This window comes from Oncorhynchus gorbuscha, linkage group LG24 (assembly GCF_021184085.1).
Source record: "Oncorhynchus gorbuscha isolate QuinsamMale2020 ecotype Even-year linkage group LG24, OgorEven_v1.0, whole genome shotgun sequence".
NCBI classification, from domain to species: Eukaryota; Metazoa; Chordata; class Actinopteri; order Salmoniformes; family Salmonidae; genus Oncorhynchus; species Oncorhynchus gorbuscha.
The window spans coordinates 27,062,221-27,085,534 of NC_060196.1; the positions used below are offsets into that span (position 1 = coordinate 27,062,221).

The following is a 23,314-nucleotide window of genomic DNA, read 5'->3' on the forward strand; positions in this document are numbered from 1 at the left end:
TTTGGTCTTGGCCATAGTGGAATTTGGAGTGTGACTCTTTGAGGTTGTGGACAGGTGTATTTTATACTGATAACAAGTTCAAACAGGAGCCATTAATACAGGTAACGAGTGGAGGACAGAGGAGCCTCTTAAAGAAGAAGTTACAGGTCTGTGAGAGCCAGAAATTTTGCTTGCTTGTAAAAAATAAATACTTTTTGCCCCACTGTATGCATGTGTGTGTGGGGGGGGAGCTCACGCAAACACCCTGAGAGAGGAGAGACACCACCAGAGAAAGAATGGGAGGGAGGGAAAAAATAAAGAGATTTTACCGTAATAGTAGTGGCTCAGCTTACTGTAACTAACAGTTTTGTTGACTGAAAGTGTGGTTTAATGTCAGGAGGTTCATCATCACATTGTGTTTCACCTTTCGCCTGTGCCAGTACTCAGTCAGTCATCAACACACGTAAATCTAAAAATGTATTTGCGGCAGCGTGGTATTTGATCAACATTTCAAATTACGTTCTGGTATGATGTATTCATAGAAATCCTATTGAATTAAAATATGATTAGAAATTGTATGTGTATGTTAAAAGGTGATAACAATAGCTTGTCAGATTTTCAAAAGAGCTGAATATCCCAAAAGCTTACATCTTCTGAGAAGACATAATCCACATTCAATGTTGCAATCATTATTAGTGCATTAGTATCGTCTGATGGTAAGTGATGCTGATTCTAGTTAACATCAGTGCATACTCTCAGTTCCTCTATTGTCAAAGAAAGTGAACTCAAAGAAGAGTATTGAGTGAGAGGTTGTGTGGGACTTTCTAGAGTTGGGTTATGAGTAAGAGAGGCGAGAGTATGTGGGGGATTTGTGAGGGGGTGTCTGTGTGTGCGTGCATGTAAGCATGGATATACAATTATGGAATTTATGAAGAGAGAAAAGAGTATTCAAAACACATCCAATTTTGAGAAACAATATGTTTAATGTGAGACATTTACTATGAAAGTATCATCAAAATACTGTACAAAAACTACAAATATGTGTTTATAAAAAATCTATTCACGACTCACTCAGAGTAGTAACAATGTTATAACTATTCCACGATTTTTGTTTTAGGTAAAAGAAACCTTGGTGCACATGGATCTAGTTCCGGGCTTTTTCCAGTGCTACTTGTGTCGATAGTTTTGGTAAAATAACAAGAGACTAGAGCCATTCACCTGAGTATATATACAGTAATACTAGGAGCAGACTGAGTTAAGGGGTATGTGCAATACAGACTACAGTACATTTGGTTCTGGCTCACATCTACCACCAGTATAGAGGACGAATTAAATAAAGCTTTATCGACAGTCGGTAGATAACAACTGAATCAAAGAGAAAGAGCTAGAAACACAATGCTATATCAGTATATATTCAGGAACACAATGAAAAAAAAACAGAACTGTTAAAAATGTCTTACAAATATAAATGCAATATAAATGTTTTAACATACAAAAATACCAAGAAAAAAAATTGATAAAACAAACAAAAAAAATGTTATTTTTGCAAGTTTCTGTGCAAAAGTATGCACCTCCAATACATCGCTAGATGACTCACAGGAAGTCCTTAGAAGCTATTTGCATCGAACCGGAACGTTATAACATTCTGACTACATTTAGTTTGCTTTTTTTCCTCCATTTTGCTACATTACATTAGAACACACTATTTAAGTAAACAAAAATTGTTATGCTACATAAGCCCCGTTTATCCTCATATTTTCTTTGATTCTTGTTGTTTTTTGGCAAATACATTCACATAGTTTCAAGCTCTCTGGTCTGCCCTTTGAGCATTAAATAAATAAATACACACAAAGACTTGTCCACTAATAAAACATGAAATATCCCAGTAATAGTTCCTGGCAATGGTCCAGGGGTTTTCCAAGGAATAAGCCTCCTTGGAAGTATCAAGACATGTAACATTACGCAAACAATTAAAATAATCACTCAACTGAACAAATATAGCTGACAAGCACTCATACAAAAAAGGAGGGTACAGCAAACTCTTTCACACATCCCATGTCAATTACACCTGTAAACCTGAGTGAAAACGGTCGCGAGCACATCACTGCTAATAAGAAGACACCATGTCTTTGGAATGATCTTTGTTTTGGTGCTGCTCTCTTATTGGCTTTTAATAGTCTCTCTTCCCCTTGGGGAAATACTTTTTTTTTTTTTGGCGACAACTTTATCGATTGTTCTCTAGCTTAGCAACATTAAATGGCCTTCGTTCAGGAGGTAGACCCTAAAAATGTCTCTCTTATTCCCTCCCCACAAGGGTCCGTCCACTTTGCCCTACTGCCCTTGCATCTTCACCATTGGCCGGTTGTAGAAGCGTACCACGCTGGCCCTCTCCTGATAGGCTGAAGTAGGGCTTTGAGATGAGGTGGTGGGAGGAGCTGGGGTGTTAATGGCCGCCGTGAGGGCCTTGAGCAGCAGGGTGGCTTCACTCTGGTCCTCCTTGCCGTCTCGCCCTTCCAAGCTCCGGGCCACCCAGCGCTCCACTGCAGCTTCCACCTGGGCCGGCCCTGCCCCTTCAGGCAGCGTGTCCGCCTCGGGGCTGGTGTCAAAGCGCTCAACCAGATCACAGATGTGGGCGTGGGCATGGGGTTTAGCGTGGGCCTGGGAAGCGGGACAGCAGCTGTGCTGGTGGATGCGCAGCGAGAAGCGGTGGAGGAAGGCGTGGGCGCAGAGCAGGCAGTGGTAGGGGCGGTCGCGGGCGCTATGCAGGCGTCGGTGCAGCTTGAGGTGAATGTACTGGGTGAACTTGGTGCTACACAGCTTACACTCGTAGGGCTTCTCACCCGAGTGGAGCCGCAGGTGGGTCTTGAGGTTGCTGGTGCTGCTGAAGCGCTTGTCACACACCTATATGAATAGGAACAGATAGATAGGAGAGTTCAGGATAGGATGATGCTGTGATAGTAATATCATTAGAACAACTGGGTGAGACCAGGCTCCTGGTTTCTATATTATCAGACAGGGCCTTCCCTGGTTGTGTGCCAGCAGGGTATGACCCTAGACTGGTTATTTTCAGTGGGAGAACCCTACTAGGAAAATAAACATAGGACTGACACCTTGATCACACCCACATAAACTCAGCAAAAAAAGAAATGTCCCTTTTTCAGGACCCCTGTCTTTCAAAGATAATGCGTAAAAATCAAAATAACTTCGCAGATCTTCATTGTAAAGGGTTTAAACACTGTTTCCCATGCTTGTTCAATGAACCATAAACAATTCATGAACATACACCTGTGGAACGGTCGTTAAGACACTAACAACTTACAGAGGCCTTTCTATTGACTCTGAAAAACACCAAAAGAAAGATGTCCAGGATCCCTGCTCATCTGCGTGAACATGCCTTAGGCATGCTGCAAGGAGGCATGAGGACTACAGATGTGGCCAGGGCAATAAATTGCAATGTCCGTACTGTGAGACGCCTTAGACCATGCTACAAGGAGACAGGACTGACAGCTGATTATCCTCGCATTAGCAGACCACGTGTAACACCTGCACAGGATTGGTACACCCGAACATCACACCTGCGGGACAGGTACAGGATGGCAACAACAACTCCCCGAGTTACACCAGGAACACACAATCCTTCCATCAGTGCTCAGACTGTCCGCAATAGGCTGAGAGAGGCTGGACTGAGGGCTTGTAGGCCTGTTGTAAGGCAGGCATCACTGGCAACAACGTCGCCTATGGGCACAAACCCACAGTCGCTGGACCAGACAGGACTGGCAAAAAGTGCTCTTCACTGACGAGTCGCGGTTTTGTCTCAGCAGGGGTGATGGTCGGATTCGCATTTATTGCAGAAGGAATCAGCGTTACACCGAGGCCTGTACTCTGGATTGATTTGGAGGTGGAGGATCCGTCATGGTCTGGGGCGGTGTGTCACTACATCATGGGACTGAGCTTGTTGTCATTGCTGGCAATATCAGTGCCGTGCGTTACATCCTCCTCCCTCATGTGGTACCCTTGCTGCATCCTTGCATCCCTGCATCCTTGCTCATCCTGACATGACCCTCCAGCATGACAATGCCACCAGCCATACTGCTCGTTCTGTACGTGATTTCCTGCAATACATGAATGTCAGTGTTCTGCCATGGGCAGCGAAGGGCCCGGATTTCAATCCCATTGAGCACATCTGGGACCTGTTGGATCGAAGAGTGAGGGCTAAGGCCATTCCCCCCAGAAATGTCCGGGAACTTGCAGGTGCCTTGGTGGAAGAGTGGGGTAACATCTCACAGCAAGAACTGGCAAATCTGGTGCAGTCCATGAGGATGAGATGCACTGCATTATTTAGTACAGCTGGTGGCCACACCAGATACTGACTGTTACTTTAGATTTTGTCTCAGTTGTTGAATCTTGTTATGTTCATACAAATATTTACACATTACGTTTGCTTAAAATAAACGCAGTTGACAGTGAGATGACATTTCATTTTTTGCTGAGTTTAGTTACAATATAGTGTTCAACAAAAGCCTAGGGATTCCTTATATCACAGGGGCAGGGCAGGGATTTGTGTGTGTGTGTGTGTTTTGTCTTGTATGTGTGTGATTGTGTCTTTTGTGTGTGATTGTGTCGTTTGTGTGTGTCCTAGAGGCCAAGTAGACTGGAGAAAGCGGATGAAAACACAGACATACCGTGCACTCGTGTGGTTTCTCTCCTGTGTGGACCAGGTGGTGCTTCTGCAGGTGGGCTAGCTGGGTGAAGCTCTTCTGACACAGGTGACACTGGAAGGGCCTCTCTCCACTGTGAACTCTCAGATGCACCTAAAAGAAAAATGCCTAGATTAGTTAGGAACCCACAATGACAGACAATAATAGATTTGGCCACCAAAAAACCACCTATGTCTTCTGAAATCCTCACCTTGAGGTTGGACAGCTGTCCGAAAGTCTTGAGGCAGACGTTGCACTCGTACTTGATCTTTCCGTCCTGTTTCTTCAGGGGGTAGGGTTGGGATTTGTACCGAGGGGCAGCGGGTGGCGAGGGGCTGCTCTTTGGCATGTCCAGGCTGAGGTTCATGGCCTCCTCACAGCCAGAGGGTGACTGCAGGGGCATCTGGTGCTCTTGCTTGGGCGGGGGGGAGAGCTCTGGGGTGGCTGGGGCTCCATGAGGAGGTGACATATTTGGGGTCCTCTCTTTCAGCCCTCCCTGAGTAGCTCCGGGGTAGGGCAGAGGCACTGGGAGCAGACCAGGCTGGTAAGTCATGGAGGGGTATGGAAGTCCATCGCTACCCAGGTAGCTACTGTGCTGCAGGTGGCCTCTGGAAGGGAGCATCCCAGGGAAAGGTGGGGAGTACTGGGGGAGGAGGTAGGGGTAGTGGGGCCTGCTGTATGTGGGGAGAAGCTGATGGGTGGATTGAAGGGGTCTGGAGGGGTAGTAGAGGGGGTAGGAGGACACTAGGCCCTCTCTGTGGCTGTAGAGCCCGTGGAGGTGGAGGGGGAGGTCACGGTGCGGGGAGGGGGCAATAGGGTGGTGCTCAGGGAAACCGTAGTCGTGAGATGCCAGGTTGGGTTCTCTCTGGTCGTGTTGAGGAGAGGGTATGGCTCCCCGGTGGTCCTGGGTTACCTCCTCCTTCTCCATCTTCTGGCTGAAATCCATGATTTGGTCGTCTGGCGTGTCGGGTGGAGTGTCTCTCTCCAGCACCTCTACGTCGATTCTCTCCTCTCCTTCATCTTCTCTCTCGTCCTTCATATCGTCCTTTTTCAGGAGCCAGGTCGGCTGAGGTAGGTGTTGTTTGGTGAACTCAGATTCTCTGACATCTCTGCATATGTGTTCTATGGATGAAAAGAAGACACTAGGTCAGACGTAGTGTCAACCTACTCAATCCACACAATAATACAACTTCAACCCTTCCTTCAATAGGCGAGTACTGATTGACAAACACAAAGGTTCACAGTCTTAATGAGGTGAGAAGTGACTAAAGACACACCGCACTCTGCACACTCACATCCTCCCTGGCACTCCCTCTTATGGTAAATGAAGATAATGTTTTCAGTTTTTAGATGACACTTCAAAGATAGTATTTTTTTTTTCATTTTGAGAAAGGTGTGTGTGTTTAATGTGTGGGTGTATGTGGGTATGTGTCATGTAGGCTTGATAGTAAAACCAAGAGCTTTCATTTTTGGGACGTTTCTGTCGCAAGGTGTGAATTTCCCTACAAGTGTATTTTTTCTCCGAACCCGCAGGAAGAAAGACATTTGGAAATGCAGCTTCAGACTACTGACATTTAATTGGGAACCTTGTGGTAAAAAAACAGGAATTGCCTGTGCGCATGGAACGCGAGGTACACACCATAGGCACAGGGCAAAGAAAAAAAATGTTGTTTACTGGCTTGTGGTCATAGAAAAACGGCTGCTGATTTATGTGAGTAGCTGTGTACCTTAACTGACGCATGACATATTGTTTAACAGGAATCGCCTTACAACCCGGATTAAAGGGAAAGTCAAACCACTGTAGGCTACAGTAGTGAATTAAACCATGCATTCCAGTGACAATACAGAGCTTAGGCATGACGTTTCCATTTTCACCTGTTCCAGTGCCAACCTGTTCAGTGCCAACCTGTTCAGTACCAACCGGTTCAGTGAGAAAAAAAAAGAATCAGCCATTTATTAGGCCTAGAAATTGGTCATTGGATAGACTAATTCAATTGAGGCTACTTTTATCCTATATTTCTACGTTTAATCTTAGAAGCCTAGCCTATTTGCTCTAGTCTTTATCAGGGGTTGCCAAGTGTGTGGAGTACATAGTAAAAGGACTGTATAAATGCGGTTGCCATTGTAGCCTAGTCAACATTAGTCAACAGGTTGAATGACTGTGCAATGTAATTGTAGTGTAATAGGGTATGCCTCATTGCAGAGTTTCTGGCAACAAAACTATTTGTCATGTAATGCACGGACACCTTGCCATACCTGAAAATACAGCTGACTATGACTCATGGACTTTACCAGGCATTGTTGAGAAGACTTTCCTACTTCCTTTGAGATTTCCCCTGTGTTGCGTCAAAAAGAGTGACTGTGTGTGTGGGTGGGTGAGGTGTCTTCTACATTAAGTCAGGTGCAGTCGTCTATTGTGTTTTGACAGTAAATGACCCAACCATGACAATAGCAATGCCACCCGCTCCAGAAAGTAAATGATACAGGAAACAGTTTCCGTCACACTCAGTCCCATTGTCTACCATCTGATAAACCCTTGAGAACTTTTCAACGTGAGAAAGGCACTTCATGCTAGCTTTGAAGACGACAATCATGAAAGTCTGATCAGACCCCCCCCAAAAAATGTGCTCACTTGTGTCATTTCATCGAGCAGACAGATTTAAATCAGATTTAAATCTGCTCCAGGTATGAAAAGAAAAATCAGTGTACGTCACACCTGACTGTCTTGTACTACATTGTCCTCTCACCCACTGACAGATTGTCATTGAGTTCAAGTGCCATGACAAAGGAGAGTGCTGCATTGTAGTAAGATATATTAAAAAAAAGAGAGAATTAGAGAGTAGATGGAAGGAGCAATTAAATGAGAGCACAGAAAGAAAGATGAGTGGAGAAAAGAGTGGAGGGTGGGCAAGAAAGAAGGGGAGGACTCGAGGAGAGTGAACAGGTGAGAGGAGGGCAAAATAATCAAAGACGGTACTCACTTTGTTTGAGCTCGTCTCCCGGTTGGCTGCACAGTCTCCCGGCGAACTCTTGGCTGTACCACACCAGCAGCTCCTGATTGGCCTCCACAGGCCGGATGGTGTAGAAGTAGACGTCTCGTCCATTCTGACACGCCACCAGGTTCTGTTCGGACAGCGAGCGCGCCGGGTTGACGTAGCGCATCCAGTTGCTGCTCCGCACGTCATAGCCGTCGATGAAGTGGTATAGCCGCCCTCTGTTATAGATCTGAGAGGGAAAAGAGGAGGGGGATTAGAATACAAAATAATAATAATACAATCAAGTAATAGCACACACACACACACACACACACACACACACACACACACACACACACACACACACACACACACACACACACACACACACACACACACACACACACACACACACACACGTATTTAAACGCAGTGTAACATCAGACACACCACATTAGTAGATGAGTTAGTACACAACTTTGTAACTGACTGATTTCTACTTTGTTGCATTCACTCATGACTGAAACAGTCATTGTAGTTGACAGCCATTGACACCAGTTATCAAAGTGTGTATATATATATATGAAAGAGAAAGAATAGTTCACCTCTGCCATGGGCAGAATAGACTCCGATATCCTCTTCCAATGAGCTGGTTATTGTTCCACTTGTGTTGTGTCCTGAGTGTGTCTTCCTGAGCTACTGTCTGGTGTGAAATCAGCGCTGTCACTGCTTTTATCAGCTGCTACATTATACTGACAGAGAGGGGGGCGGGGCAAAGAGCTTTTTTTCTTTTCTCTCTCTCACTCTGGTTGGGGGGTTTCTCTCAATATGCTCAGACCTGAATGGCTGCTTCCCACCAGGAGATACATCACAATACTGTCAACCCTCCACGTCAGAATACTGTCAACTCTCCACATTTCCATTACATTTCCTCACTTCTCAATAATGTATTAAATATTGGGAGCACTGTAATTGTTTTTACTGGCATCTCCTGAGGAAATGTACAGTGGCTGTCTTGGCAGACTCTCAAACACACACATACTGTACTGTAGCTAGTGGCATGTGCTCACAGGCACACAGACACACGTCAGGCAGGTCTACACCTGCCTGGCGAGAGAGCGTTGGCACACTCTCGGCAAGTCCGACTTTCAGTATTGCAGTAGTAGGACGGGACGGGTCTGGCTTACAGGAGGAAATGCCAGAAGAAAGGTGAAAACGTAGGACAAGAAAGCCTTAATGGGGAAACGACACAGAGAAAACTCCTGAATGACATAAGTCACTGCCGTGAGACAGAGGGGACGAGGGCGTGTGGGAATGAGAAGAAAGTGTGTGAGAGAGAGAGAGAACGGGACACTAACAATCACTTCCTGTATCTCAAACTTGTTGAAAGGGACTTGAGCTCTGGGAAAGCAGTTAGTGTTACTGTGAAGGACGCTAGACGTATGTGAAAAGATCCACAACTTCCTCAAAAATCTGTTCAAAAGCCCTGAATACCTCTGGGCTTCTGTGCAATGCATTTTGGTTTCCTTTTAGATGGGAACTGACTGACTTGGTGTGAAACTGTTTAACCACTTTTGCTTCTTCTTCTAAGAATAATTGGAGAATAAAACTAGGACCAAATTCTAGTCAAACTTCTTTGCCCGTCTCTTTCGAGAAACAGTTCCCATAGATTGTTGTTCGATAAGGCATTGAGATTTCCCCCCTAGAAACCACAGTGTAATTTTATTCACGTGGTTTCATGGCTGTATTTACAGTATGTCTTGATATACAACTCCAGCTGACTGAGAGCAAGTCATAACTACTTTTTGTTAATCCTGTTTCATTTGAGTGTGCCAACTCTCGTTTGTTGCTGCCAGAATCCTGCTAGGATAAGATAGGAAGAGCTATGAACTTTAATGAGGAACCACGATTAAAAAACAAACCGTGTGTGTGTGAACTTGAACGGTTATTCTGCCTGCTCACCCGCCAGAAGTATTTCCTGTTGGCCTGTTTGGGGACGTTGTCTTTGTTGTATATGTCACCTTGCAGGGGCCCGAAGCGAGTTCCTTGGGGAATGTACTCTTTGCTGAAAACGCCTGTCACCTAGAACACAAGAAAATACATCAATCACTAATCCATGCTACTAATTATGCTGGCGAGGTAGAGTACAACAGTGAGAATGATCTTCACCAGTCTCTCTGTAGTGCCTGGACTTTTTCGGTACATGTTCAATGTCTACACTCTGAGTCAGAGTTTACGAAAGTTACACCCATGAAGTAAAGAAAAAAATATGCATCCACAGTTATCTTGAGAGCTGGGACAAGGAAACGGAAATAGCTATCGTAGAACTCTGCCCTGAGCCCTGACGGCCAGGAATAGCAGCCTGACTCGCACTTCAATATGAATTATTGAGGATGTACTGGAAGTTTGAATAAGGCACAAATCAAGTATGATGACACCCAAGCTTGGCATGGGAGCATCTGTGGGACGCACACATAGCGTGGGGGTCTTACGGGGTTTTGTCTTGAACCCCCCTTTTCCAAGAAGGAGATACAGGGCAACCCGTCCCTCAGGATTGAATTTAAAATGAAGAAATTGACTTTTTTTTGCCATAAGTTAAGGCCATTTACATGTAAACACAATGAGAGAACCAATAATACTTCTCAGATCATCTTTCAGATACAAAACCTCCAGTTACTATGAATGGAAAATGTTCTGTGATAAGTGGGTACAAAAGGGGCAGACAAGGAGAAGAGAGTGAAGGAAGGGGGGATGAAGGGAGGGAGGGAAAGGAGAAGATCTGTTGCGTCCTGGCCAGGGGGTGACGGGGGAGAGACGAGAGCGGGTGTGACAGGGATGTTGTGCGGCCCCGGTGTAGCGGGACTAATGAATGAGTTGCAACATGGCTGCTGGTTAACGACCGCTCAGCCAGGTTAATAAGAAGAGCAGGAAGGAGGGAGGGGGGGGGTGACGCTCGCTTCTTGACTGGCCCACGCCACCACTCTCCCTCCCACTTTCCCCTTAGCTGTCCCTGCTCAGAATAGGTCCTCTCACAGCCAGGAAATGCGGCCCGTGACGATGCCTGCCCTGCACCCCAAACGAAAGTTAATCGTTGGAGCTTAACCTACTTACCTCCCCCCCCACACACAAACTGCTCAGCCCTTCTCTCTTGGCACACCCCACGCCCCATCTGCCACGTGTACCCTCGCACCCCCAGCACGCTTCGGGGTTACGAAGGAATGGTCCAACCAATCCAAATCAGCTTACTTTATATTCTCCTAAAATAAGTACATCATAACTAAAAAAGGAACCCCCCCCCCAAAAATACAGTAACATGAAAATTAACTTAAATTTCTCTTGCTCAATAATAACTTTGAACAACCTGAGTGTCCCAGTCAATCGCCATGACTAAACAATAACTGGTAACAAACAATGTCTGGCAAGGATGATTAAGTACATGTAGGCAGTGCATAGGTTTTAATTTTTATTTCAATTGTTATGTGTCCGTTTCCTGCTGACTCACACAACCTCTGGTATTGTGACATTTGCTGGGAAACACACACACACACACACACACACACACACACACACACACACACACACACACACACACACACACACACACACACACACACACACACACACACACACACACACACACACACACACACACACACACACACACACAAAAGAGCCACAGGTCATATGGATTACCAAAGCAAATTTCCAACGAATCAGGGGAGAAATCACCATGATGCAGTTATAGAAAGGGGAGCTACTCTGAGAAAAAAGACAACCTTACCAAAAGACAAGCTGTAACATTGAAATGTTGTATTTTACATGTGTGTGTTTCAGTGAGACACTCATATAAAAAAGTTGTGCTTGGAAGTGCAAGTACTGCATCTGTCTTTCTTGCAATGACGCAGTAGAGTTGAGGGTCACTTTGCCTCTGGTGAAACAGGAACAGACTTCTCACAACCCCTTGGTGTGAAAGGGAAGTCTTGCACTGTGCAACATGCTGCATCTGGTTTGGCTGATGTCTGTGTTTGTGAGGGTGGAAGGTGACTAACAAAGTCATATAAAGCCTCAACATGAGTTCATAACCACAGTTTTCACACCTCGCAGGCCCAGGCAGAAAAAGCAGCAGAGAGGATGAAAAGACTGAGACAAAGAGGAACGAAGAGTATGCTCACTCAACCACAGGAAAAGTGAAGAATGACCAAGTGAGAAGTGTGCTAGAGAGAACAGTGGCCTTTGTTTTTCAAGAAGAAAATGGTGGCTTTTCGACCACAATTTCAAGGTCACTTTGCATTACAGCAAATATTGCAGAAAACGTCTAGTATGGTGTCCACTTTAGGATACCCTCAGTCTCAAACGTCATGCTCTGGCAGATACCTTCTCAGGTGAGTCATAGGGTTATAAAGCAAGCCAGTAAGTGGATTTCCTGACACACATAGCCTTGGGATTTTGTGTGTGTGTGTGTGTGTGTGTGTGTGTGTGGTGTGTGGACCCAGAGACATGACTGTCACACTGACCTAGAGACATGGTAACAGTAAAGAGGTTTAGGCCTTTTACCCGAGCTCCCGCGTGTTGGCCATTGTGACACGCTAAACAGACCAGACATAGGAATGGAATGGAGCAACTTTTTCTTGCACCGAACACAATCCTTACCCTCTGGCTGTCCCAGATGAATTTAGACTTAATGAATTCACTCAGACTGATAGAGTATGCAAGACATTCATTATTCTCTACAAACTACACGAGCATATAGACAGACCGACCAAAAATGATTGTGTATCACAGAATATGCCAATGCACAGACATGTCACTCGTACTGCATTCCCATCAGACTTTCTAAATCTGGCACATAGAAATGCTACTGAATGGGGTTTGTATTACGTCAAGTACCTACCTCATTCTCTGTGTTGTACTCAAAGGTGAGGTTGCGGGGTATGGACATCATGGCTTTGGGCAGGCCAATGCTGGGGGCTGACATCTGGTCAGGGACAATGTAGGTGCAGTTGAGGGCAAAGTCGTCCTCTTGCCACTCACTCATATCTGGGGCTGTCTCCAGCTTCATCTTGATACTCTTTGTTGTTGATTCGCTCTCCCTCACTGGACTTGGTTTGGTAAGGTGTTACCTTGGTGATAATTTGGTTCACTTTAAGGGCCGGACCCTTTCTTTAGGTATGTTGGTTAAAACTAGAGTTCTGGAAGAGAGAAGGGAGAGATGGGGTGTTATGTTGCATGAATTCACTGGTGGCATCCATTTGCCTTGCGTGTTGTTGTCACTAGTAGTTGTCTCTTGATAAGCAGTGTGTTTTGAATTGACTGAAACGGTCTTAATCCCACTGCATGATGAGGTGTGGACAATGTTTGCAGTTGTCAATACAATCCATGGAGCAGAAATGGATGACAAAATTATAAGCAATATAATTCATCCAAAACAACCCCAAGTTCTCGTTCAATACCGGAACTGTGAATCAAGTCATTGTGTCATTTCACCAAAAAATCTATCCAGATTTTCCATTCAACCCAGCAAAAATATTTAACATATTCCAAGCCAAAATATTATTCTGAATGTCACCACGGATCATCAAATCCAAATCCCAGTCCATCAAGTAAGTGTAAATGAGTCATTTCTCAACCACTGTTGTTGACCATGAGCTATTATCCCAATCCAAACTCAATTAGACCAAGTCTATTCAGTGCTGTTCATTCACTCAGCATTGATTCAAATAGAACATTTCACAATGCACTTTACTTGATATATTGCATCAACAACTTCCTTCTAAAACAGTGGATGTCATACGTGTTGAAAATAGGAAGCAGTTGACTTACTGTTAGTCATTTAGTTGTGGGATCATCATCTCTCTGCTTGGGTCATCACTTCCTCTCTTTTACTTCTCTTCCACTATTTCCCGTGTCACTCTCTCTTTGTTTTCTGTTTTTTTTTACAGGGAACTCCTCCCTGTAACATCCTTTGGGTATCCGTGCTGTGCCCACTTTGCCTCTGCCACCAAAACTCCCGAGACACCGTTGGGTCAGGATTTTTTACCCCATCCCCTCATCCAATGAGAAGCTACCGTTGGCCATGTGACTGAGAAGATTAGTTTGGACGTGCGCCAACTGGCTTTGGACAATGGCATGAATGTACACTTTTGACCGCAAGTGGCCATGCACACACGCGTACACATGCGCACACCCAAATGAACACCCTCAGCCCATGGAAGACATCTGAATGAATAAAAGAAGAGCAGATGGCTGGCTTGTGGCCACTGAAAAACACAGATAGACTTTTGCTTGGTTTGGTCCTTAACGAGCAATCTGGTCTGGTGGTACAACCTCCTCAGCCCCTCTCCTTGACCTACATCTTGGCCTGCAACATCTTGCTCTCCTTAATCCCCCACATCACACACGCATACCATTTTTGTTGTATTCATAATTAAACATTTAGGTGCAAAGGTCCCGAAACAGTCATGGTCAAACACACATGTACACACAGACACAGATACACACACACACTTGATATCTTTTATTTGGATTCACAATAAAACACAGAGGTGCAAAGCATCCTCAATAGTCTCATATACTTTCAGAGGGTGAGTGTCAGAAGAACCATCCAAGTTCAGCCATGCGTGCACAAACACAAAACCTGCCCATGGCATGAGAGAGAGAGAGAGAACGACAAAGAGGAAGAGACCGAGAGAGAGAGAGAGAGAGAGAGAGAGAGAGACTTGGCCAGTGCCTTAGACACCTGTCGGATGAGCTTCCCTTTCGTCTCAGTCTACTTTCAACTACTTTGCACAAATTTCCCCTGTTTAGAGAGTTAGGTCACTTAAGATCCACACTAGCCAGGACAGGAGAGTAACATAAGAAAGCTGAAAAGAAAGGGGAATTGGAATTTTCCAAGTCGGTCAATTGAATCGACACAAATGTGGTAAAAAAAGTTAGGGGGCCTGTGACATCACATTGCTGTTAACCAACATCCATCGCATGGTGAAATGACTGTATATCAATGTACGATATTACTGGATAATTGGAAGGGGAGAGTTCATGACAAATGAAATGCCTCTAGTTGGATTAATCTGGAAAGTAAACAAAGATAAAATAAGCTACAAAAGTAAACTTTTTTACACACTTTTTTGGGGGAGTGGGGAACTAAGTAGTTAGTACATCTTGTGCTGAAATATACATGGTTAAATATTTATTTATAGTTAATAAATAGTTTATTCATGTTTATTTATATACTAATTACATTCCGTATTTTATTAATATTTTGCGTAAATGTGTTGTGTTTGGCTATTGGGCGTGTGTGCATATATTTCGAAAGCATTTATCTGCTTGCAGAACATTTGACTTCACTATAAATATACAGTGCCTTGCGAAAGTATTCGGCCCCCTTTAACTTTGCGACCTTTTGCCACATTTCAGGTTTCAAACATAAAGATATAAAACTGTATTTTTTTGTGAAGAATCAACAACAAGTGGGACACAATCATGAAGTGGAACGACATTTATTGGATATTTCAAACTTTAACAAATCAAAAACTAAAAAATTGGGCGTGCAAAATTATTCAGCCCCTTTACTTTCAGTGCAGCAAACTCTCTCCAGAAGTTCAGTGAGGATCTCTGAATGATCCAATGTTGACCTAAATGACTATTGATGATAAATACAATCCACCTGTGTGTAATCAAGTCTCCGTATAAATGCACCTGCACTGTGATAGTCTCAGAGGTCTGTTAAAAGTGCAGAGAGCATCATGAAGAACAAGGAACACACCAGGCAGGTCCGAGATACTGCTGTGAAGAAGTTTAAAGCCAGATTTGGATACAAAAATATTTCCCAAGCTTTAAACATCCCAAGGAGCACTGTGCAAGCGATAATATTGAAATGGAAGGAGTATCAGACCACTGCAAATCTACCAAGACCTGGCCGTCCCTCTAAACTTTCAGCTCATACAAGGAGAAGACTGATCAGAGATGCAGCCAAGAGGCCCATGATCACTCTGGATGAACTGCAGAGATCTACAGCTGAGGTGGGAGACTCTGACAATAGGACAACAATCAGTCGTATATTGCACAAATCTGGCCTTTATGGAAGAGTGGCAAGAAGAAAGCCATTTCTTAAAGATATCCATAAAAAGTGTCGTTTAAAGTTTGCCACAAGCCACCTGGGAGATACACCAAACATGTGGAAGAAGGTGCTCTGGTCAGATGAAACCAAAATGGAACTTTTTGGCAACAATGCAAAACGTTATGTTTGGCGTAAAAGCAACACCCTGAACACACCATCCCCACTGTCAAACATGGTGATGGCAGCATCATGGTTTGGGCCTGCTTTTCTTCAGCAGGGACAGGGAAGATGGTTAAAATTGATGGGAAGATGGATAGAGCTAAATACAGGACCATTCTGGAAGAAAACCTGATGGAGTCTGCAAAAGACCTGAGACTGGGTCGGAGATTTGTCTTCCAACAAGACAATGATCCAAAACATAAAGCAAAATCTACAATGGAATGGTTCAAAAATAAACATATCCAGGTGTTAGAATGGCCAAGTCAAAGTCCAGACCTGAATCCAATCGAGAATCTGTGGAAAGAACTGAAAACTGCTGTTCAGAAATGCTCACCATCCAACCTCACTGAGCTTGAGCTGTTTTGCAAGGAGGAATGGGAAAAAATTTCAGTCTCTCAATGTGCAAAACTGATAGAGACATACCCCAAGCGACTTACCAAGCTGTAATTGCAGCAAAAGGTGGCGCCACAAAGTATTAACTTAAGGGGGCTGAATAATTTTGCACACCCAATTTCAGTTTTTGATTTGTTAAAAAAAGTTTGAAATATCCAATAAATGTCGTTCCACTTCGTGATTGTGTCCCAATTGTTGTTGATTCTTTACAAAAAAATACAGTTTTATAACTTTATGTTTGAACCCTGAAATGTGGCAAAAGGTCGCAAAGTTCAAGGGGGCCGAATACTTTCGCAAGGCACTGTATATATTTATAAACAGATTTGTGTTTCTTTGTCCTGCATGTCACTGTCTGTCTGTCTGTCTAGCACCCCCACCTCCCTGTCCTGTCCTTAACTTGCCCAGTGAAACGGTAGCTAAATTGACTGCCATCTGGCACAACTTCTATTCCAGGAGTGCTGGGCGCTTCACTGGTGTGTGTGTGTGTGTGTGTGTGTGTGTTTGTGTGGCGAAGGGGGGGCCTAAAGCTCTCTGTGCTTCTTTCACTCTGCAGCTAATTTCTCTAATAAGCAGAATGTCTGGGATGAGGCTCAGAACTGGGAGGCTCAGCGGGCTGCTTGGCTGATCTCGCTCTCTTTCGCCCTCCTTCCTTCCCTCCCTCTCCTGTCTGGGGTGATGCTCCAGTGTTGCACTTTTCCAAGAGTAGGAGAGTTGCCTACCTCCTAGGGAACTGGGCTGGGGGAGGAAGGGAGGAAGCTGTGGCAGGCAACACTAAAAGGATAAGTAGAGAAGATCTGAGGTCGGATTTAGAAGGACACTGTCTGAGACATGCGGGAAAATAAGTTACGGTAATGTGGCCTGAAATGTAGAACGGCCACGGCCCACACAACAGTTTGAAACAGGTGAAAGGCAACAGTGTGAGAAAGCTGCAAGGATGTTTCACTTATTAATAATTAGCACCTGACTAACAGTTGGCAATAATGAACATAACGTGCTGGACTTAACAAGGTTGTTTAACAGAGACAGTTGCACACTGGAGAGTACCCTCTTTATCTGCTTTGGTAAAACATTTCAATGGAATTCATCACAACTGAACCTTTTGTACAGTAAAGTTTAGGGGACTATAGGGTAGGCTTGGGGTGCCGCTGCCCCCAGCCCAGACGTTACAAAAAAACACTGAAGGTAATTAACGTGTAACTCGGAAATTAATCACATTTTGTTATCCATCTAACCCCTAACCCTCTCCAAAACTATCCCCCAACAACCTAACCCATGCCCCCCGTCACCATCTCGACTCTAACCGTATAGGTCATCCAGAAGGTCCACAGCAGGGGGGAGTTCAGCCACGGGTCACTAAAGTGCCTCACCCCGACCCACACTTGCAAAAGTACAAGCATGTATACACACTCAACGAAGCACACACTGTTGCGTAAAGCACACAAAGACTCTCACAGATGCAAAACAATGAACAGAGGTTCTTGCCAAAAAATAAACCCACAGATATTGCTTCAGCTGAACTGGAGGCAACATGTCAGCACAGCTAACGTGAATGTAGGATGACTTGGAAAATGTGAAAAATATTCCATTGTCTCCTATCATCTCTCCCTTTGTGATTTAGGTTGTTCACCTTTCACTCATTCTCTCCATCTGTTGGTTTTATCAGATCACTGAATCAGTGTGGCGAACAATGGGATGAACACGCCTCCTGCCAAACCACCATGACAACATAGTCTTAAAATACACTATATCTTTCCAATATGCTTCACGAGTCAATATTTTATTTAATCCTTATTTTACTAGGTAAGTTGACTGAGAACACATTCTCATTTACAGCTACGACCTGGGAAATAGTTACAGGGGAGAGGAGGGGGGGTATGATTAGGTGACCATAATGGTATGAGGGACAGATTGGGAATTTAGCCAGGACACCAGGGTAAACACCCCTACTCTTACAATAAGTGCCATGGGATCTTTAGTGACCACAGAGAGTCAGGGCATCCATTTAACGTCCTATTCAAAAGACAGCACCCTACACAGGGCAATGTCCCCAATCATTGCCGTGGGGCAAAAGGTCCGGCGCCGACAGAGATGGCCGCCTCGCTTCGCGTTCCTAGGAAACTATGCAGTTTGTTTTTTTTACGTGTTATTTCTTACATTAGTACCCCAGGTCATCTTAGGTTTCATTACATACAGTCGAGAAGAACTACTGAATATAAGATCAGCGTCAACTCACCATCAGTACGACCAAGAATATGTTTTCCGCGACGCGGATCCTGTGTTCTGCCTTACAAACAGGACAACGGAATGGATCGCATGCAGCGACCCAAAAAAAACGACTCCGAAAAAGAGGGAAACGTAGCGGTCTTCTGGTCAGACTCCGGACAAGGGCACATCGCGCACCACTCCCCAGCATTCTTCTTGCCAATGTCCAGTCTCTTGAAAACAAGGTTGACGAAATCCGACCAAGGGTAGCATTCCAGAGGGACATCAGAGACTGCAACGTTCTCTGCTTCACGGAAACATGGCTTACTGGGAAGACGCTATCCGATGCGGTGCAGCCAACGGGTTTCTCCACGCATCGCGCCGACAGAAACAAACATCTTTCTGGTAAGAAGAGTGGCGGGGGCGTATGCCTCATGACTAACGAGACATGGTGTGATGAAAGAAAAATACAGGAACTCAAATCCTTCTGTTCACCTGATTTAGAATTCCTCACAATCAAATGTAGACCGCATTATCTTCCAAGAGAATTCTCTTCGATTATAATCACAGCCGTATATATCCCCCCCAAGCAGACACATCGATGGCTCTGAACGAACTTTATTTAACTCTTTACAAACTGGAAACCATTTATCCGGAGGCTGCATTCATTGTAGCTGGGGATTTTAACAAAGCTAATCTGAAAACAAGACTCCCTAAATTTTATCAGCATATCGATTGCGCAACCAGGGGTGGTAAAACCTTGGATCATTGTTACTCTAACTTCCGCGACGCATATAAGGCCCTGCCCCGCCCCCCTTTCAGAAAAGCTGACCACGACTCCATTTTGTTGATCCCTGCCTACAGGCAGAAACTTAAACAAGAGGCTCCCACGCTGAGGTCTGTCCAACGCTGGTCCGACCAAGCGGACTCCACACTCCAAGACTGCTTCCATCACGTGGACTGGGACATGTTTCGTATTGCGTCAGATAAAAATATTGACGAATACGCTGATTCGGTGTGCGAGTTCATTAGAACGTGCGTTGAAGATGTCGTTCCCATAGCAACAATAAAAACATTCCCTAACCAGAAACCGTGGATTGAAGGCAGCATTCGCGTGAAACTGAAAGCGCGAACCACTGCTTTTAATCAGGGCAAGGTGTCTGGCAACATGACCGAATACAAACAGTGCAGCTATTCCCTCCGCAAGGCTATTAAACAAGCTAAGCGTCAGTACAGAGACAAAGTAGAATCTCAATTCAACGGCTCAGACACAAGAGGCATGTGGCAGGGTCTACAGTCAATCACAGACTACAAGAAGAAACCCAGCCCAGTCACGGACCAGGATGTCTTGCTCCCAGGCAGACTAAATAACTTTTTTGCCCACTTTGAGGACAATACAGTGCCACTGACATGGCCTGCAACGAAAACATGCAGTCTCCCCTTCACTGCAGCCGAGGTGAGTAAGACATTTAAATGTGTTAACCCTCGCAAGGCTGCAGGCCCAGACGGCATCCCCAGCCGCGCCCTCAGAGCATGCGCAGACCAGCTGGCCGGTGTGTTTACGAACATATTCAATCAATCCCTATACCAGTCTGCTGTTCCCACATGCTTCAAGAGGGCCACCATTGTTCCTGTTCCCAAGAAAGCTAAGGTAACTGAGCTAAACGACTACCGCCCCGTAGCACTCACTTCCGTCATCATGAAGTGCTTTGAGAGACTAGTCAAGGACCATATCACCTCCACCCTACCTGACACCCTAGACCCACTCCAATTTGCTTACCGCCCAAATAGGTCCACAGACGATGCAATCTCAACCACACTGCACACTGCCCTAACCCACCTGGACAAGAGGAATACCTATGTGAGAATGCTGTTCATCGACTACAGCTCGGCATTCAACACCATAGTACCCTCCAAGCTCGTCATCAAGCTCAAGACCCTGGGTCTCGACCCCGCCCTGTGCAACTGGGTACTGGACTTCCTGACGGGCCGCCCCCAGGTGGTGAGGGTAGGCAACAACATCTCCGCTGATCCTCAACACGGGGGCCCCACAAGGGTGCGTTCTGAGCCCTCTCCTGTACTCCCTGTTCACCCACGACTGCGTGGCCACGCACGCCTCCAACTCAATCATCAAGTTTGCAGACGACACAACAGTGGTAGGCTTGATTACCAACAACGACGAGACGGCCTACAGGGAGGAGGTGAGGGCCCTCGAGAGTGTGTTGTCAGGAAAATAACCTTACACTCAACGTCAACAAAACTAAGGAGATGATTGTGGACTTCAGGAAACAGCAGAGGGAACACCCCCCTATCCACATCGATGGAACAGTAGTGGAGAGGGTAGCAAGTTTTAAGTTCCTCGGCATACACATCACAGACAAACTGAATTGGTCCACTCACACTGACAGCGTCGTGAAGAAGGCGCAGCAGCGCCTCTTCAACCTCAGGAGGCTGAAGAAATTCAGCTTGTCACCAAAAGCACTCACAAACTTCTACAGATGCACAATCGAGAGCATCCTGGCGGGCTGTATCACCGCCTGGTACGGCAACTGCTCCGCCCTCAACCGTAAGGCTCTCCAGAGGGTAGTGAGGTCTGCACAACGCATCACCGGGGGCAAACGACCTGCCCTCCAGGACACCTGCACCACCCGATGTTACAGGAAGGCCATAAAGATCATCAAGGACATCAACCACCCGAGCCACTGCCTGTTCACCCCGCTATCATCCAGAAGGCGAGGTCAGTACAGGTGCATCAAAGCTGGGACCGAGAGACTGAAAAACAGCTTCTATCTCAAGGCCATCAGACTGTTAAACAGCCACCACTAACACTGAGTGGCTGCTGCCAACACACTGTCATTGACACTGACCCAACTCCAGCCACTCTAATAATGGGAATTGATGGGAAATGTAAATATATCACTAGCCACTTTAAACAATACTACCTTATATAATGTTACTTACCCTACATTATTCATCTCATATGCATACGTATATACTGTACTCTACATCATCGACTGCATCCTTATGTAATACATGTATCACTAGCCACTTTAACTATGCCACTTTGTTTACTTTGTCTACATACTCATCTCATATGTATATACTGTACTCGATACCATCTACTGTATGCTGCTCTGTACCATCACTCATTCATATATCCTTATGTACATATTCTTTATCCCCTTACACTGTGTATAAGACAGTAGTTTTGGAATTGTTAGTTTGATTACTTGTTGGTTATCACTGCATTGTCGGACCTAGAAGCACAAGCATTTCGCTACACTCGCATTAACATCTGCTAACCATGTGTATGTGACAAATAAAATTTGATTTGATTTGGGATGTTTCTTTAGACCAGAGGAAAGGTTGCCTCCTACTGGCCCTCCAACACCACTTCCAGCAGCATCTCCCATCCAGGACTGACAAGGACCAACCCTGCTTAGCTTCAGAAGCAAGCTAGCAGTGGGATGCAGGGTGGTATGCTGCTGGCAGTAGTAATGGAATAAAAAAACCTATGGGACTTTTCCTATGCAAAGGGGAATTACAGTACCAGTCAAAAGCTTGGACACACCTTCTCATTCAAGGGTTTTCCTTTATTTTTACCATTTTCGACATTGTAGTATAATAGTGAAAACATCAAAACTATGAAAACGTGAACTTGTTAGGGAGTTATATGAGCTCAAGCTCATTACCATAACGCACAATGCGCAAAAATATTCCTAAAAATATTTAACCTCCACACATTAACAAGTAAAATAGCTCAAATGAAAGACAAACAAGTTGTTTATCTAGCCAGCAAGTCAGATTTCTAAAATGTTTTACGGCGAAAACATAGCACATATTTATGTCAAACCACCACCGCAGACATAGCTCATTAGCATAGCCAAGTAGGAAAAAATATGCAATCAACAAACGCAGGATTAAAAGAAAAATCATTTCACTAACCTTTTGAAATCTTCATCAGATGACAGTAATATAACATGTTACACAGTACATTCATTTTTTTTTCAATAATATGCTATATATATCCATAAATCTCTGTTTACAATGATGCATCGTTCAAAAAATGCTACTAAAATGTCCGGAGAAATTAAATAGCCCCGGCAGATAACGTCAGCTAACAAGGAATACACATCATAAACTTTGACTAAATATGCATGTTTTACATATGTATAGGAAGATACACTTCTAAATGCAAACGCTGTGTTACTTTTATTTATAACATTACATTTTGCTTTCACTAGGCTATAATAGGGAGTCGGCGCTCCCACATTAGCATAATGACTCCTCTATCTTGGAGTCGACAGAAACCCAAAATTAATACATAAATATTCCCTTACCTTTGCTGTTCTTCCATCAGAAGACCTGTAAGGGATTATACTCACCAAATTAGCGTTCAGTTTTCAAGTCTGCGTCTTTCGGTTCTCAAAATAGCCTGATTTTGGTAAAAATGTAGGCAAAATTGAAGTGGTTGCGCACCAAAACGTCGAAAGTATATATAATATGTCGAGTAAACTTGTCAAACTATGTTCATAATTAAGCTTTAACATGTTATAAAGGTCTACAGCAATTGTGAGGACGAAGCGAAACACACACGTCTTTTAATCGATCCTGAGGGAAAGAGAGAAAATGTGCAGAGCGCGCATTCAGGGCACTGTTTTTTTGGCGTGACCGAGACCTTTCGGCATGCTCAACATCTCGTGAGCGCGCGATTCACACACGGACAAGCCCCATAGAAGGCAGCCTTCACGCTGAACACGTAGAAACTGTTCCCAGAGCGGTAGCCTTTTGGG

At 44.7% G+C, this 23,314-nt stretch overlaps 1 protein-coding gene across 3 annotated transcripts; it reads right to left on the reverse strand.

The window, feature by feature from the left end:
* Positions 1-942: 942 nt before the first annotated feature.
* On the reverse strand, positions 943-22,922 carry LOC124013338 (PR domain zinc finger protein 1-like). 3 transcript variants are annotated; one of them, XM_046327614.1, is made up of 7 exons: positions 22,862-22,922; positions 12,543-12,840; positions 9,614-9,733; positions 7,658-7,901; positions 4,888-5,798; positions 4,662-4,790; positions 943-2,880 (listed from the first exon to the last, which is right to left on the reverse strand). In XM_046327614.1, the coding sequence occupies exons 2-7, from the start codon at positions 12,708-12,710 to the stop codon at positions 2,311-2,313; spliced, it is 2,142 nt and encodes a 713-aa protein (XP_046183570.1). In that variant the 5' UTR covers positions 12,711-12,840; positions 22,862-22,922; the 3' UTR covers positions 943-2,310. The 3 variants fall into 3 exon arrangements, with proteins under 3 accessions (XP_046183570.1, XP_046183569.1, XP_046183571.1); XM_046327613.1 differs by lacking the exon at positions 22,862-22,922 and adding an exon at positions 13,472-14,944; XM_046327615.1 differs by lacking the exons at positions 9,614-9,733; positions 12,543-12,840; positions 22,862-22,922 and adding an exon at positions 8,257-8,440.
* Positions 22,923-23,314: the final 392 nt, after the last annotated feature.

Coding starts and splice junctions, on each gene's coding strand:
- LOC124013338 (XM_046327614.1), bottom strand. CDS start 12,710: ATGAAGCTGGAGACAGCCCCAGATATGAGTGAGTGGCAAGAGGACGAC. Junction 9,734..12,542: donor AGTACAACACAGAGAATGAG/GTAGGTACTTGA, acceptor CTTGTGTTCTAG/GTGACAGGCGTTTTCAGCAA. Junction 7,902..9,613: donor ACAGGAAATACTTCTGGCGG/GTGAGCAGGCAG, acceptor TTTCCCTCTCAG/ATCTATAACAGAGGGCGGCT.